Raw genomic sequence first — 13,165 nt, forward strand, 5'->3', positions numbered from 1 at the left:
TCTTGCATCTGAAGAAGTGAGGTTCTTACCCACGAAAGCTTATGCTCCCAATACTTCTGTTAGTCTCAAAGGTGCCACAGGACCCTCTGTTGCTTTTTACAGATTCAGACTAACACGGCTACCCCTCTGGCTCTTATTCTGGAATCTGAACCTTTCAGAGTCGGTTGAGCTAACCCAGAACAAGGCACCGTTATTCTGGCCTGAGTGGGTCTATGCATCGTCAGTCAGGAGCAGTGAAGCGGGAACCACAGCATGCGTAGGCAAGGGTTTAATACCTGTTCCTAGTTTCCCATGTGTAAAACAGAGGTGGTGATGCTTCCTTATTTCACAGAGGCTGCACTGAGCAGACATTCATTGAAGTTCTGGAGGTGCGCCGGTGCTGTGGTGATTGAAGGGGGCATATTCATGGCAAGATCAGTAGTTTGCCCCTTCCCACCTTTGTGGAGAAGCTGCAGAGAAGGGGAACTTGGCTTTCTGTCCTCTGCTGCGGGTTCCGTCCCAACTTAAACTGGGTCCATTCCTTCTCTTTAGATGTGGTGTCAGCTGTTCCTGCAGCGCTGCAGGGGAGGTCTCCACCTCTTCCCCCTCACCCAGAGAGGGGTCCAGATCCAGGGACGGCACTTGGTCACCATGAAGCTGGAGTCTCCGGAATTCCAGTCTCTCTTCACCCCAGGGCTGAAGAGTGTGGCAGGTGAGAGACCCTTATACTTCCATCCTCAGAGGTGACTTCTGGTCGAGCAAACCCCTGGCAGTGGAGTTCAGAAAAGTGACCAGATCATTGTAGATCACTAGCTCAGAGCACTGTTAGCACTAATTGGAATTTGGAGGGGTCCAGGCTGCCACTCAATTGATGAAGCTAATACAGAGGGAAGCTTACTACAACCTTGTGTTGGTATAGCGTGCATTGATTAATGGTTAGAGAAATATATATTGAAACAAATTTGAGTGTGGACACAAGTGCATTTCTCACCAATGAATGGATATCTCCATCAGAGAGATCGCTAATAATGTACACATAGCCTTTATCTGTACACATGTAGGAGGGGCTAGGTATTGGTGCAGGTACTGCATGCTGGAACATGTATGCTTTTGTTTAACTGTAAAATTCAGTGCTTCCTGCAAACGTGACTTTGTGTAAATGGTTCCATATTCATCATCGACTCTTACTCCATCACTTATGAACTCAGAAAATGAAAGGTGGAACCGTACCATCAATGTGCAGATATTGTTCTCTGGGTCAAGTTGTCTTGCAGAAGCACAAGAGTGTGAGTACCAACCTCAGGGCACACTGTCAAGAAGCTAGGCACAAGCCCCAAATTGATTGTGAGCTCTATTCTTAGATTTTACCAATCAGTATCAAGACATGAGAAGTAATTCTTCCACTCTGTTCGACACTGATAAAGCCTTAACTGGAGTATTGCGTCCAGTTCTGGGCACCACACTTGGAAGTTGGGAAAAGGAGTCGAGTGAAAGTGAGCCATACCCAGCCCACATTAAAGCGCTGCCGCGGCAGTGCTTTAGTGTCCCTGCCCCTTTTGCCTCCCCTGTCGGCAGCCCTGCTGGTAGGGTCTGTACCGGCAGGGCCGCGGGCGGGGGGAGGGGGCAGCGCTTTAAGGACGGTCCTTTGCTGCGACGGCGCTTTAAGGATCTTCAAAGCGCTGCCGCAGCAAAGGACCGTCCTTAAAGCGCTTTAACGTCGCTGTCCCTTCCCCCCGTCCTTTGCCGCGGCAGCGCTTTAACGTTCCTGCGCCCCCCCCGGCAGGCCCCCCTGGTCAGCGGGAGGCGCAGCAACGTTAAAACGCTGCCGTGGCAAAGGGTCCTGCAGCGCTTTACTGTCCCTGCCCCATTGCCTCTCCCCTCCCTCCCGCAGCCTCTGATGGGCGGGGGGGCCAAAGGGAGCAGTTGCCCTGGGGCCGGCAATTTAAAAGGACCCGGGGCTCCGGACACTGCTGCCGCTAGTGCAGCAGCGGCATCCGGAGCCTCAGGCCCTTTAAATTAACACGGGAGCCCCAGACCGCACGGGCCAGGCGGCCTGAAAAGGCTGGTTGGGGGATGTTGACCCTCAGCCCCGCCCCTTCTGCCTGAGGCCCCCCCCCTTCCAGGGGCCGGAACCCCCCCCCCCCCCCCCCAGCCTGTACCAGTAAGTGGCCTAACCTACTTTCATCCCTGAAAGGAGTGGATATATTGGGGAGAGTCCAGAAGAGAGCAACTAAAATGATTAAAGGTCTAGAAAAGATGACCTGTAAGGTAGAAAAACTTGGGTTTGTTTAGTCTGGAGAAGAGAAGACTGAGAGGGGATGTACCAGTCTTCAAGTGCGTAAAAGGTTTTTATAAAGAGGAGAGTGATAAATGGGCTTAAATTGTAGCAAGGGAGATTCAGTTAGACATTAGGAAAAACTTGCTAATTGTCAAGGTAGTTAAGCACTGGAACAAATTATCTAGGGAGGTTGCGGGATCTCCGTCATGGGAGATTTTTAAGAGCAAGTTAGACATACACCTGTCAGGAATGATCTAGATAACACTTAGTCCTGCCTCAGTGCAGGGTACTGGACTAGATGATCTCTTGAGCTCCCTTCCAGTCCTACATTTCTATGATTCACATTTCAGATATGCCCAGCTTGCAAATGTCATCTGCACAAACCCTGGGTGTTTTCACAGTCAAGCTGGATTCTTTTATTTTGCTCATTGCTATCTGCCAAATTGCACCTTGGCAACCCCTCTGTCTTCAGATTATAGGTAACACCTGTGCAAAGTTACCTAAGGCTGATAGTGTCACTGAGTGCAAAATCTGAAGTTTATGGGGCCGAAGTTACATTTGGCTTGCAGAACCTCTATTACTAGTGGTGATTTATGAAATGGAGAGAAGTAGGGGTCCAGGGTGAGTTTGTGGGTGATGGCATTTAGAAAACAAATCTTTTCACTTTCAAACTGAGCAAATTTAAAATGCAGATCAGTGAGACAATGTATGTGGAGTCCCACTGTGACATTTTTAGAGATTCATTTCCTGAGGGTAGAATTGCATTCTAATCTCAACAGAGGGTCCTGTGGCACCTTTAAGACTAACAGAAGTATTGGAGCATAAGCTTTCTAAACTTAGAGATCCTGTTATCTTAGCTCTGTAAATATATTAAAGATTTGATGGTACATATATTGAATTTGGATTTGCTCTAGTGTCTTAGACAAAATTTCATTGACTTTGTGTGCCATTTGTTTGCCGTCCCTTCCAAAAGTTGGGGTGTTTTGTGTAATGTGTGAAGTGTTTGGGATCTTTCGGGATAGTACTATGTAAGTTTAAAATATTATTAAATCACTTTGTAAAATAAATGAATAAATACATTAAAGTGGCTTCATATATCATTTTATTCTAACTTCTTAAGGGGACACTTTCAAGAAAAAAGAACATTTTAATATGGCTGATACTAAAATGCCTTACATTGTTGAAACTGAAAGCTTTAAACAGCTGTTTTTTCCCCATGTATGTTGTTTCCTTGTTTGCATTTCATTCAGCTAGGACAGTATAATTGGCACATTGGTCAAAGCCATTTCAGTCAGTTTTTAGTCTATTTGACTTTTTGGTTCTCATGTGCGGGTATTATTAAGGATTTCAACACTACAAGGGAATATTTATCCTCAAAACTCTTTTAATTGAAATAATAAATGAAAACATTTTTATTCACAGTAGGTTTATAGACAATGAAAAAATCAACAATTTTGTTCCTAAATTAGCATGTATTCTTGTTTCTTCTGTCTTCGTTTTACAATTAAGAGGTCTAAAAAACCACTGCCTCGCTTTAGCAAACTTGGACATTTTAACGCATTTTTATGTATAATATGTTCTTTGTGTGTTTCTCTTTTCTTAGTTGAAAACAAATCTCACTTCTTGAATCTGACTTTTTCTTTTAAACTTGGGGTGGAACAACTGATTTTGGCACCACTGAATAAATATGGTATTGCAGTTACACCTCTGACCTTGAATTGAGATGTATCAAATTTTGAGTAAATCTGTCAAGAAGAAAACATTGGAGATTGGGAAAACTGCACTGTAATAATATTTATGTAAATTATAATGTCATTTGCCGGAGTGTGGTAGTAATGTACTGACCATGCCTCTCAACTTTAAAGGGTGTCTTTTGAAACTTTATTTAAAAAAATATTTTAAATTCTAGTAAAATTAACGTATTGCCTGAAAGAAAATAAATATTTGGTTTCTAACGAATCTTGCAGATGCACTGAAATAAAAGTATTGCAAGGCTTGCAGGAACCACTTTTCTAAATAAATTGAGGAAGGTTGCCTCTTTTTGGTAAAATATTAAGACTACAGGGAGATGTGTACTTTGCCATATATTCTTTTTTTACCAATTTCAAATATGACAATCATTTGTATAAATTCCAAAGAAGACAGTGCACCTCATAATTTATGTCAAGAAGCTGCTGAAGGCAGCAGACTAACTATTTTAGTTCTTCAAGGACATAGAGGCATTTCTTCACATTCTGTGTCCACAGTGACAACAGAAGTCACTACTGAACCATTACCAGCAGTAATCTTTAAACCAGTGATACTAGACTGAGTCTCACAAGTCAGAAATGTCTCTTTAATGTGTCTCCTGCAGCTCTCATTTTGTTGTGAGAATAGTGTGTGTGTTTATATATATATATATATATATACACACACACACACATTATATACATAAAATATTGAATGAAACAATGAATTCATACTACTGTGGCTCTTTTAGGTAATGTTGATCGCTAATTTGGCTTCTGAACCGCTGAGATCTGAGTATCACTGCTTTAAACTGTTTATCACATGTTTTAATTTCACATAGACCTAATGGTGTGCATGTTCGGGCACTTGCACAGTTATTCTTGTTTAGGTTCTCTTGTGGTGCTATTCAAACTTTACAGCAAGTATAACCTTATGCAAATTACAGTAACCTAAATACACCTCTACCCCGATATAACGCGACCCGATATAACACGAATTCGGATATAACGCGGTAAAGCAGTGCTCCGGGGGGGGGGGCTGCGCACTCCGGCGGATCAAAGCAAGTTCGATATAACGCGGTTTCACCTCTAACGTGGTAAGATTTTTTGGCTTCCCAGGACAGCGTTATATTGGGGTAGAGGTGTATTTATTTGCTGAATGCACAAGGCCTATATTGTCTTTTTGTCTTTTATGCAAAACAAGCCTCTGTTAAAATGATGTACTGGGCTAGATTTTCAAATGTGTGCATGCAATGTCATGAATGCAAACAGATTTGCGTCCATACATGGCCAGTTAGGTAATCAGCTGGCTTGGTTGTATGTGCACATGCCTAGTTTGTTTTTGATTTTTACCTGCAATCCTGGTATTTGTGCGTATTTCACATTTGCCACATCTTTGAAAATCTGCCCTAATGTATGTGTGAGCCAAATCTACAGCTGGTTAAAGATGGATATTACATTTTTAAAAGAAAATATTCTTACCATGACTTTTTCCCCTCCCAGAGTTATTTGAAAAGGAAAAGTATGAATTAAGAATAGCTGGAGGTGCTGTCAGAGATTTATTAAATGGAATGAAACCACAAGATGTGGACTTTGCCACCATTGCTACACCTACTCAGATGAAGGAAATGTTCCGGTCTGCTGGTGTTCGTATGATCAATAACAAAGGAGAAAAACATGGAACCATTACTGCCAGGGTAATCACAAACTAGGTTTATGAATCATGTAGGCTCTTAGTGGTTAGAAAAGATCTGTTAGATCAGAGGTGGGCAAACTACGGCCTGCGCGGGGCAGTCAGGGGGACAGGGAGAAGGGGTGGTTGGATGGGGCAGGGGTTCTGGGGGGCAGACAGGAAGGAGAGGGGGGGTTGGATGGGGCAGTCAGGGACAGAGGTTCCAGGGGCAGTCAGGGGACAGGGAGAAGAGGGGGTTGGATGGGGCAGGGATCCTGGGGGGGGGGGGGGGACCGGGAGGGGGGGGGGGGGTGGGATGGGGCGGCGGGGGGCAGTCAGGGGCAGGAGTCCTGGGGGCGGGGGCAGTCAGGAATGAGAGGAGGGGTTGGATGGGGGGCAGTCAGGGGCGGGGGTTCCGGGGGCGGTCGGGGACAGGGAGTGGGGGGGGGGTGGATGGGGCAGGGGTCCCACGGGGGCATCGGGGTGAGAAGCAGGAGGTGGGGGAGTGGATAGGGGGCAGGGGCCGGGCCTTGCCTGGCTATTTGGGGAGGCACAGCCTCCCCTAACCGGCCCTCCATACAATTTCCGAAAGCCGATGCGGCCCTCAGGCCAAAAAGTTTGCCCGCCCCTGTGTTAGATAGTCCATCCCCATATAAAAGCAGGATATATTGTCCCCAATACAGGGCTTATCCAATAGTAAACTGATACTATGCTTGATCTTAGCCAAAGTACCATTGCAATTATTTCCTCCAAGATTTGTATAATTATTTTGCTTCTGTTTTCTGAACAGAAGTATAGCACCCCAAGTAGCATGAGAAAATTAAAAATGAAACCTTACCTAACTTACAATGAACGTATTCTGATTTTTCTGTTCATGGAATTCATTGTACATGTGTTTAGAAGCTGGATATGCACAAAGAAACATTTAACTTTTGTACATTGACTCCTTTTCCCTATTGTGTTTGAAGATAAAACAACAATATTGTGTGAATTGCAGCTCCATGAACAGAACTTTGAAATTACCACACTTAGAATTGATGTAGTCACTGATGGACGACATGCAGAGGTGGAATTCACAACTGACTGGGAAAAAGATGCTGAAAGAAGAGATCTTACAATCAACTCTATGTTTTTAGGTAAGTTCTTCCAAAAATAAAATACAATTTGTCTTATTGTTGAAGGCAGTGTTTCATCTAGGCCTTCAACAAAAGCCACAATCTGCCTCCGCTTATTCCTATAGCTAAACTGGGGGTTGCACAAATGCGGGAGATCTGACAGATCAGAGGATATCTTGGCTTTCATGTCTTCTGATGCGAGCATTTTCTTCATAGAATCATAGGACTGGAAGGGACCTCAAGAGGTCATCTAGTCCAGTCCCGTGCACTCATGGCAGGACTAAGTATTTTCTAGACCATTCCTGACAGGTGTTTGTCTAACCTGCTCTTAAAAATCTCCAGTGATGAAGATTCCACAACCTCCCTGGGCAATTTATTCCAGTGCTTAACCACCCTGATAGTTAGGAAGTTTTTCCTAATGTCCAACCTAAACCTCCCTTGCTGCAATTTAATCATCTACCCAGTAATAGCGTATCTTGTTAAAACTAAGTGTATAATCTCTGCTGCTTTAAATTAACTAAATTATAGGCTGTTTTTACATTTACTTAAGTACGCCTTTTAAAAACACTTTTTCTGTACTAGGTTTGGATGGCACGCTTTTTGATTATTTCAGAGGTTACGAAGACTTAAAAAACAAGAGAGTCAGATTTGTAGGACATGCAAGCCAGAGAATACAAGAGGATTATTTACGAATACTAAGATATTTCAGGTAATACTTTGCTTTTCTAAATAAAGAATAACATTTGTGAAGATTTTGTTTGAAAATAACTGTAGAGTGTTATATTCCACAGCCAGTTGGATAAATAGAAACTGTGTGTCATGAAAAACACACAGGCCAAACTCATATAGTGCCTTGTCCTCAGTAAGATGCTGAAAATAAGGAATCAAATGTAATTTTGGTAATGATTTTCCCTCTGCAGTGATAAATAGGGCGATGGGTCTTACCACATTGGTTTCTGCAGCCTCATGTCCCAGTTATTAACCAAACATGTAGATGGAGAAACAAGACTGGGTCAGCTTTAGAACTGTGGAGTTAACTCATAATGTGAAGCTCAATTTACTGGTTACTCTGACCCCTCAATGGATCTAATGTTACCATGCCTAGAAATTTTCAGTGATCAATCAGTTTTTCTTTTGTGATTGCCTCTGATTTGGCAGCAGATGTCCAGAATTCACTACAGTGGCTTGGAAGGTTAGTGGGTGTGTAATGTGTGTTGAGGAATGGGGAGTGTTGCCATTTTTTACAAGGGAAGTTAGAGTAGAGCCAACATAGCATTAACCTCTCAGGAATGGTTTAGGAATGACACGTTATCTGAGAACATGCAGAGAGAAAAGGAAAGAGGTATTCTGAAGACACAAAAGTTGGATAATCATTACAAGTTTAGAAACTGATTGGTTCATTGGGAGTAGGTCATAGCAGTCAGCGGCCAGATTTTCAAAGGCATTTATATAGCCATCTAAAGATGCAGATAGGCACCTAGTGGAATTTTCAAAAGTGCCTAAACAGATTAGCTGCCTGACTCCTGTTAGGCACCTAATCTGTTTAGGTGGATTTGAAAAACCCACTAGACACCTAAATACCTTTGAAAATCTGTCCCTAAGAGACTTCAATTCTGTCCCAAGGTCTGCCACCAACTTTCTGTAAGACCCTTTTCAACTGTACCTCAGTTTCATCTGTAGAATGAAGTGATGATGCCTTTGAAAGCGTGATGTACTTTGACATCTGTGGATATATAAAGCACTATAGAAGTTCTAATTTTGTAAGATCAGTTGCACTTTAATACTCCATGAATACTTTAAGATTAGGACAGTTAATATTGCCCTGAGGTAATTCTCTGAGGAGAAGTAATAAACAGGAGAATCGTTAATAGTAGTAAAAATTAGAATTCTTATTTTGTAGGTTTTATGGAAGAGTAGCAGAAAAGCCTGGTGACCATGAACCTAATACTCTGGAAGCAATTAAGAAAAATGCCAAAGGTTTGGCTGGAATATCAGGAGAGAGGATTTGGGTGGAACTGAAAAAAATTCTTGTTGGAAACCACGTAAATCATTTGGTTCGACTTATGTATGAACTCGATGTTGCCCATTATATAGGTAAAGTACAATGATGGTTGCATAAGAATTGTATAACACAAATAACTGCAGACCAGCATATTAAGATGGCAGTAGTCTCCATAGTCATTTGTGGTGTTGTGCAGTATTTGATTAGACCATTTCCTCTACTGATTTGCTAGTTCTTTTGTAACACTGTTTCATGATGCTTTTTGTGTGTCCCCCTTCAGGATTACCTGTTAATGGGAGTTTAGAGGAATTTGACAAAGTCAGTAAAAATGTTCAGAATCTGTTTCCAAAACCAATGACCGTTCTAACATCACTGTTCAAGGTGCAGGATGATGTCATAAAACTCGATTTGAGGCTGAAAATCTCAAAAGAAGAGAAAAACCTTGGCTTTTTTATAATGAAGCATAGAAGAGACTTAATCAAAGCTATAGATAGTCCAGAACCACTTAAACCATATCAAGACTTCATTATAGATGTAAGTGAATTTCACATCACTGTCTATTTTATTTCTTATGTTAAACTCAAAGCTCTCACTTAAGACAGACAGGAAAAGAGGCAGCCTCATCCAATGCAGAGGACCCTGGACAGGGAATCAAGACTCTTGGGTTCTATTCCCAGCCATTTTACTGACCTGCTTTGTGATTTTGGGTTAGTTACTTCACCTCTATACACCAAAGTTTTCCCACCTGTAATATAGGGATCATGATACTTTCCTTCCTTTCAAAAGTACTTTGAGATTTGTGGATGAAAAGTGCGATACAGAGTTAACTATAGTTTACTCCTGGGGGAATTCTGTGTCAAAAATTTAAAAATTCTGCACATGATATTTTAAAATTCTGCATATTTTTTTTTGTCAAAATAACACCATTAGAGTCACACCCGTTTCAATTATTTGGGTAATTTGTTTCAAAATATCTGTCAGCAAGTATGACAGTAATAATACAGCAAAAAAAAAAAAAAAAAGATTCAGGAAATGTTTTTTGACAAATAGATTCCTTACTAGGCAAATTAATACAGAACTTTGAGTAATTCATTTAAACTACAATACAGAAACATATTTCTCATACCCCTCAGAAGCAGTGCAACGGCTTGGGGGAGTCTGGGGCAACGGAGGAGCTGAGGGAGAGGGAAGGACCCTGGGAGTGAACCTGGAGGGTTGTTGGGTGTGGGTGGGGAGGTTTGGGGGTCAGGGGAGGAATTTAATTACTATAATAAATCTATCACTTGCACATAAAACACCAAGGTTTGATATTTTGAGGCCCCCTTCAGAGCTGCCATTCACATGGTCACCTGTATCACACTTTGATACCTAAAAAAGCCAAAATTTTCAAATTTGATGGTTTGTGTTAGGCTCCTAAAATCCATATGTATGCACCTTCTTAGAAGTAATATCATTTTTAGCAGTGCTGAGCTGCCCAACTCCGTAAGGTAGCAGATTTTGCATGGGTCTATCGGTCTAACTTTAAGGCAGCCAGGTTTGAAATGTTGGACTTAAACATCTGAAACAAAAGTTTGAGTCAGTGCTGCACAATTCCTTGCAAACGTATCTGGGGAATGTTAGTTTGGCTGTGACTGTCCCAGCTGATCTCTAATACTGCATTAACACAGAAGAAAAAAGGTTAATGGCCACTACTATCTGGGTTTCCAGAAGCCTCCAAGGATCTGCCAAAAATCCCCAGGTTGCAAACCTAAGTAATAAGACAGGCTCACTGACTTGGGATGAAAAATATCACCTCCACTATTTCTTCGGATTTGTTCCACCTTCCCCAAAATACTAAAACCAACTTCTCATCTGGGTCAGTCTGGTAGCTACAGTGGCTCTCTTGCAAGTGCCAGTCTTGGTTAGATGTTGGGGAAAGCTAATGAACTGCACAGTTAAAATGGAGATGTTATAAAATGTGTACACACACACACGTACACCCCGCTACCTCGATATAACGCGGTAAAGCAGTGCTCCGGGAGCGGGAGGGGGGCTGCGCACTCCGGTGGATCAAAGCAAGTTCAATATAACGCGGTTTCACCTATAACGCGGTAAGATTTTTTGGCTCCTGAGGACAGCGTTATATTGAGGTAGAGGTGTATATATGTATATATATTAACTTGCCCTTATAGGCTGCCAAGAGGGTGCCAGTTGTGGTGTCAGTTGGTGATGTTGAGTAGGAACTGATCTGAGACTAAGCTGTTTTCTGACACTTTAATAGTTGATGTGTGGTTTTGTTTTGTTTAAGTCTAGGGAACCTGATATGAACTCCAGGATCTGTGAGCTTCTAAAATACCAAGGAGAAGAGCATCTTCTAAAGGAAATGCAAGAGTGGTCTGTCCCTTCTTTTCCTGTCAGTGGCCATGATTTAAGAAAAATGGGAATTTCTTCTGGAAAGGAAATTGGAACAGTGTTACAGCAGTTAAGGGATCAGTGGAAGAAGAGTGGTTACCAAATGGATAAAGAAGAACTCTTAACGTGTGTAAAGAAGGTGTAAAATCTAAGGGGTTTGATGATAATTTAGTAATGCACATAATTGTATTTATCTTGTTACAGGAAGAATCAAAATATTTGTAAATATAATGCTACTATCAGCCAATATTGCATTTGAGTTCAAGACTTTTAGGTGCAGAATTGTTTCATGTTCAAAATTCATACTATGCTCTGAATGCAGGAGTTTAGCTGTGCAGTAACGTGCGGCTTTATTTCTGCCAATCTGACTGAAAACCCTACCTCTGTTTGTTCTGTTTAAATGGTAAATAATTAATACTTCGGGTTTTTTTATCTCTTGTGTTCCTAATGGCAAGTAGAGGTGACACAAGGATTTTTGATATTCTAACTTAGCTACAGACAAGGTGAACGACTTCTGTGCTCCAGTTAAAAACCTCTTTAATGCATTATTTTTTGTAGTCAAAGCTGAGTATCAGATTGAAAGGTTCACTTCAACAGTTCCCAAACAAATGATATCCTATCATGTGAAACAACCCTGTTTTCCTAAAGGTTTTGGTTTTTATCTTAATTCCAAAATCAACTTTAGATTAAACGGATGACTAGTCTAAATCAATATCATCAGTATCTACTTGGGTATAAGTACTTTTTATGTCTTGTGATTTTTCAATCATTTGTTTCTCATTTTACAAGTATACAAAATTTTGGAGCCCCTCTGCCCTTTTTCCTAAAATATATTTTAATTTTTGTACATGAAATGAGGACTATTAAAGTGTAACATGTAACCACTGAAAACTAGAGCAGATCCAGAGCAGCTCATCCAGATTTCTCCTTCCAGTGTCAGGTAATCACATCCTGCCACAGTAAAAGAGAACCACCTCCCATTCTCTTTACTGACTAGAAGTAATTCCCTTCATACCTTTCCCTACAGTCACAGATATCAAAGGGAGTAAAAGGGTTAGGGTGTGTTTTCTTGACATACCCTAGGCAAAGTGAACCTGAACTGGGTATATGCTTTGAAGTACGGACATGCCAGTGAAATATGGGCATGTAAAAAATGTCTAGCATTTGGGGGAATAAGAAACGGACTGTAAAAATATATTTACTACCGTAATACCCCCACACCTCTCAAAATAACTGACTTAGGGCCTTGTTCCTGCCACCCTTACTTATGTTTAGTGTCATTCAATGAATAGTTGAATTGAAATCAATGGGATTAGTTTAGGAAAACAGACAATGACTCTAACATTAGATGGCAGTAAAATCAGAGCAGTTTTACAGCAGAACATGTATTTGTGTACTTTTATGTGGCTAATTATTACTGGGGGGTGTTGGATTCCAGTTACTTACACACTCAAGACATGATACATTGTTCTGTAGCAATTTAGGGCCAATGATCGGAAACTGAGGAGAAAACATAAATCCTTGAGTACTGTATTTTCATATTAATAAGAGCATGGTTGTATTTTGTTAGTCTGTTGATATGCTTATCACAGCATTCTACCTTTACAATTTGTTAAATAAAGTATTTTTGTTTAATTTTGCTGGGGAAAACATGATACAATTTAGCACTGAAGTAGGTCCTTCTCTCTAAGGAACTTAAAATACTTTACAGACTTGAATTAATCCTTAAAGCAGCCCTGTGAGGTAGCAACTTAGTGCGGCAGCTTTGAAATTTCTCTTCTCAGGATGAAACTCCGGGAGGGTTTGGCATCTTTGACTTTTCTATCCTTAAAGTCACACTCTCAGCAGATTGAGAAACAAGTTGCTTTGAAAATAGTGTGATTAAATACAATCACTCTGTTTTGATTGCAACCTGCTTAGCACCTCAGATCAAATACCCCAATTAAAATTCTTACTAAATTTATGGTGCCTACCTCAGGTGCATTGAATGCTCAACATTTG

The 13,165-nt window shown here is 41.3% G+C and overlaps 1 protein-coding gene across 2 annotated transcripts; it reads left to right on the plus strand.

The window, feature by feature from the left end:
• The first annotated feature begins 157 nt into the window (after positions 1-157).
• TRNT1 (tRNA nucleotidyl transferase 1) lies at positions 158-12,799 on the plus strand. 2 transcript variants are annotated; one of them, XM_024195808.2, is made up of 8 exons: positions 166-256; positions 532-691; positions 5,488-5,681; positions 6,654-6,792; positions 7,354-7,480; positions 8,672-8,865; positions 9,054-9,307; positions 11,061-12,799. In XM_024195808.2, the coding sequence occupies exons 2-8, from the start codon at positions 532-534 to the stop codon at positions 11,307-11,309; spliced, it is 1,317 nt and encodes a 438-aa protein (XP_024051576.1). In that variant the 5' UTR covers positions 166-256; the 3' UTR covers positions 11,310-12,799. The 2 variants fall into 2 exon arrangements, with proteins under 2 accessions (XP_024051653.1, XP_024051576.1); XM_024195885.2 differs by having other exon boundaries at positions 158-691; positions 11,066-11,158.
• The last annotated feature ends 366 nt before the right edge of the window (positions 12,800-13,165 follow it).

Source organism: Terrapene carolina, unplaced genomic scaffold, assembly GCF_002925995.2.
Source record: "Terrapene carolina triunguis isolate 2854851 unplaced genomic scaffold, T_m_triunguis-2.0 Scaffold89, whole genome shotgun sequence".
Lineage (NCBI taxonomy): Eukaryota > Metazoa > Chordata > Testudines > Emydidae > Terrapene > Terrapene triunguis.

Coding starts and splice junctions, on each gene's coding strand:
- TRNT1 (XM_024195808.2), top strand. CDS start 532: ATGTGGTGTCAGCTGTTCCTGCAGCGCTGCAGGGGAGGTCTCCACCTC. Junction 6,793..7,353: donor AATCAACTCTATGTTTTTAG/GTAAGTTCTTCC, acceptor TTTCTGTACTAG/GTTTGGATGGCACGCTTTTT. Junction 9,308..11,060: donor ATCAAGACTTCATTATAGAT/GTAAGTGAATTT, acceptor GTTTTGTTTAAG/TCTAGGGAACCTGATATGAA.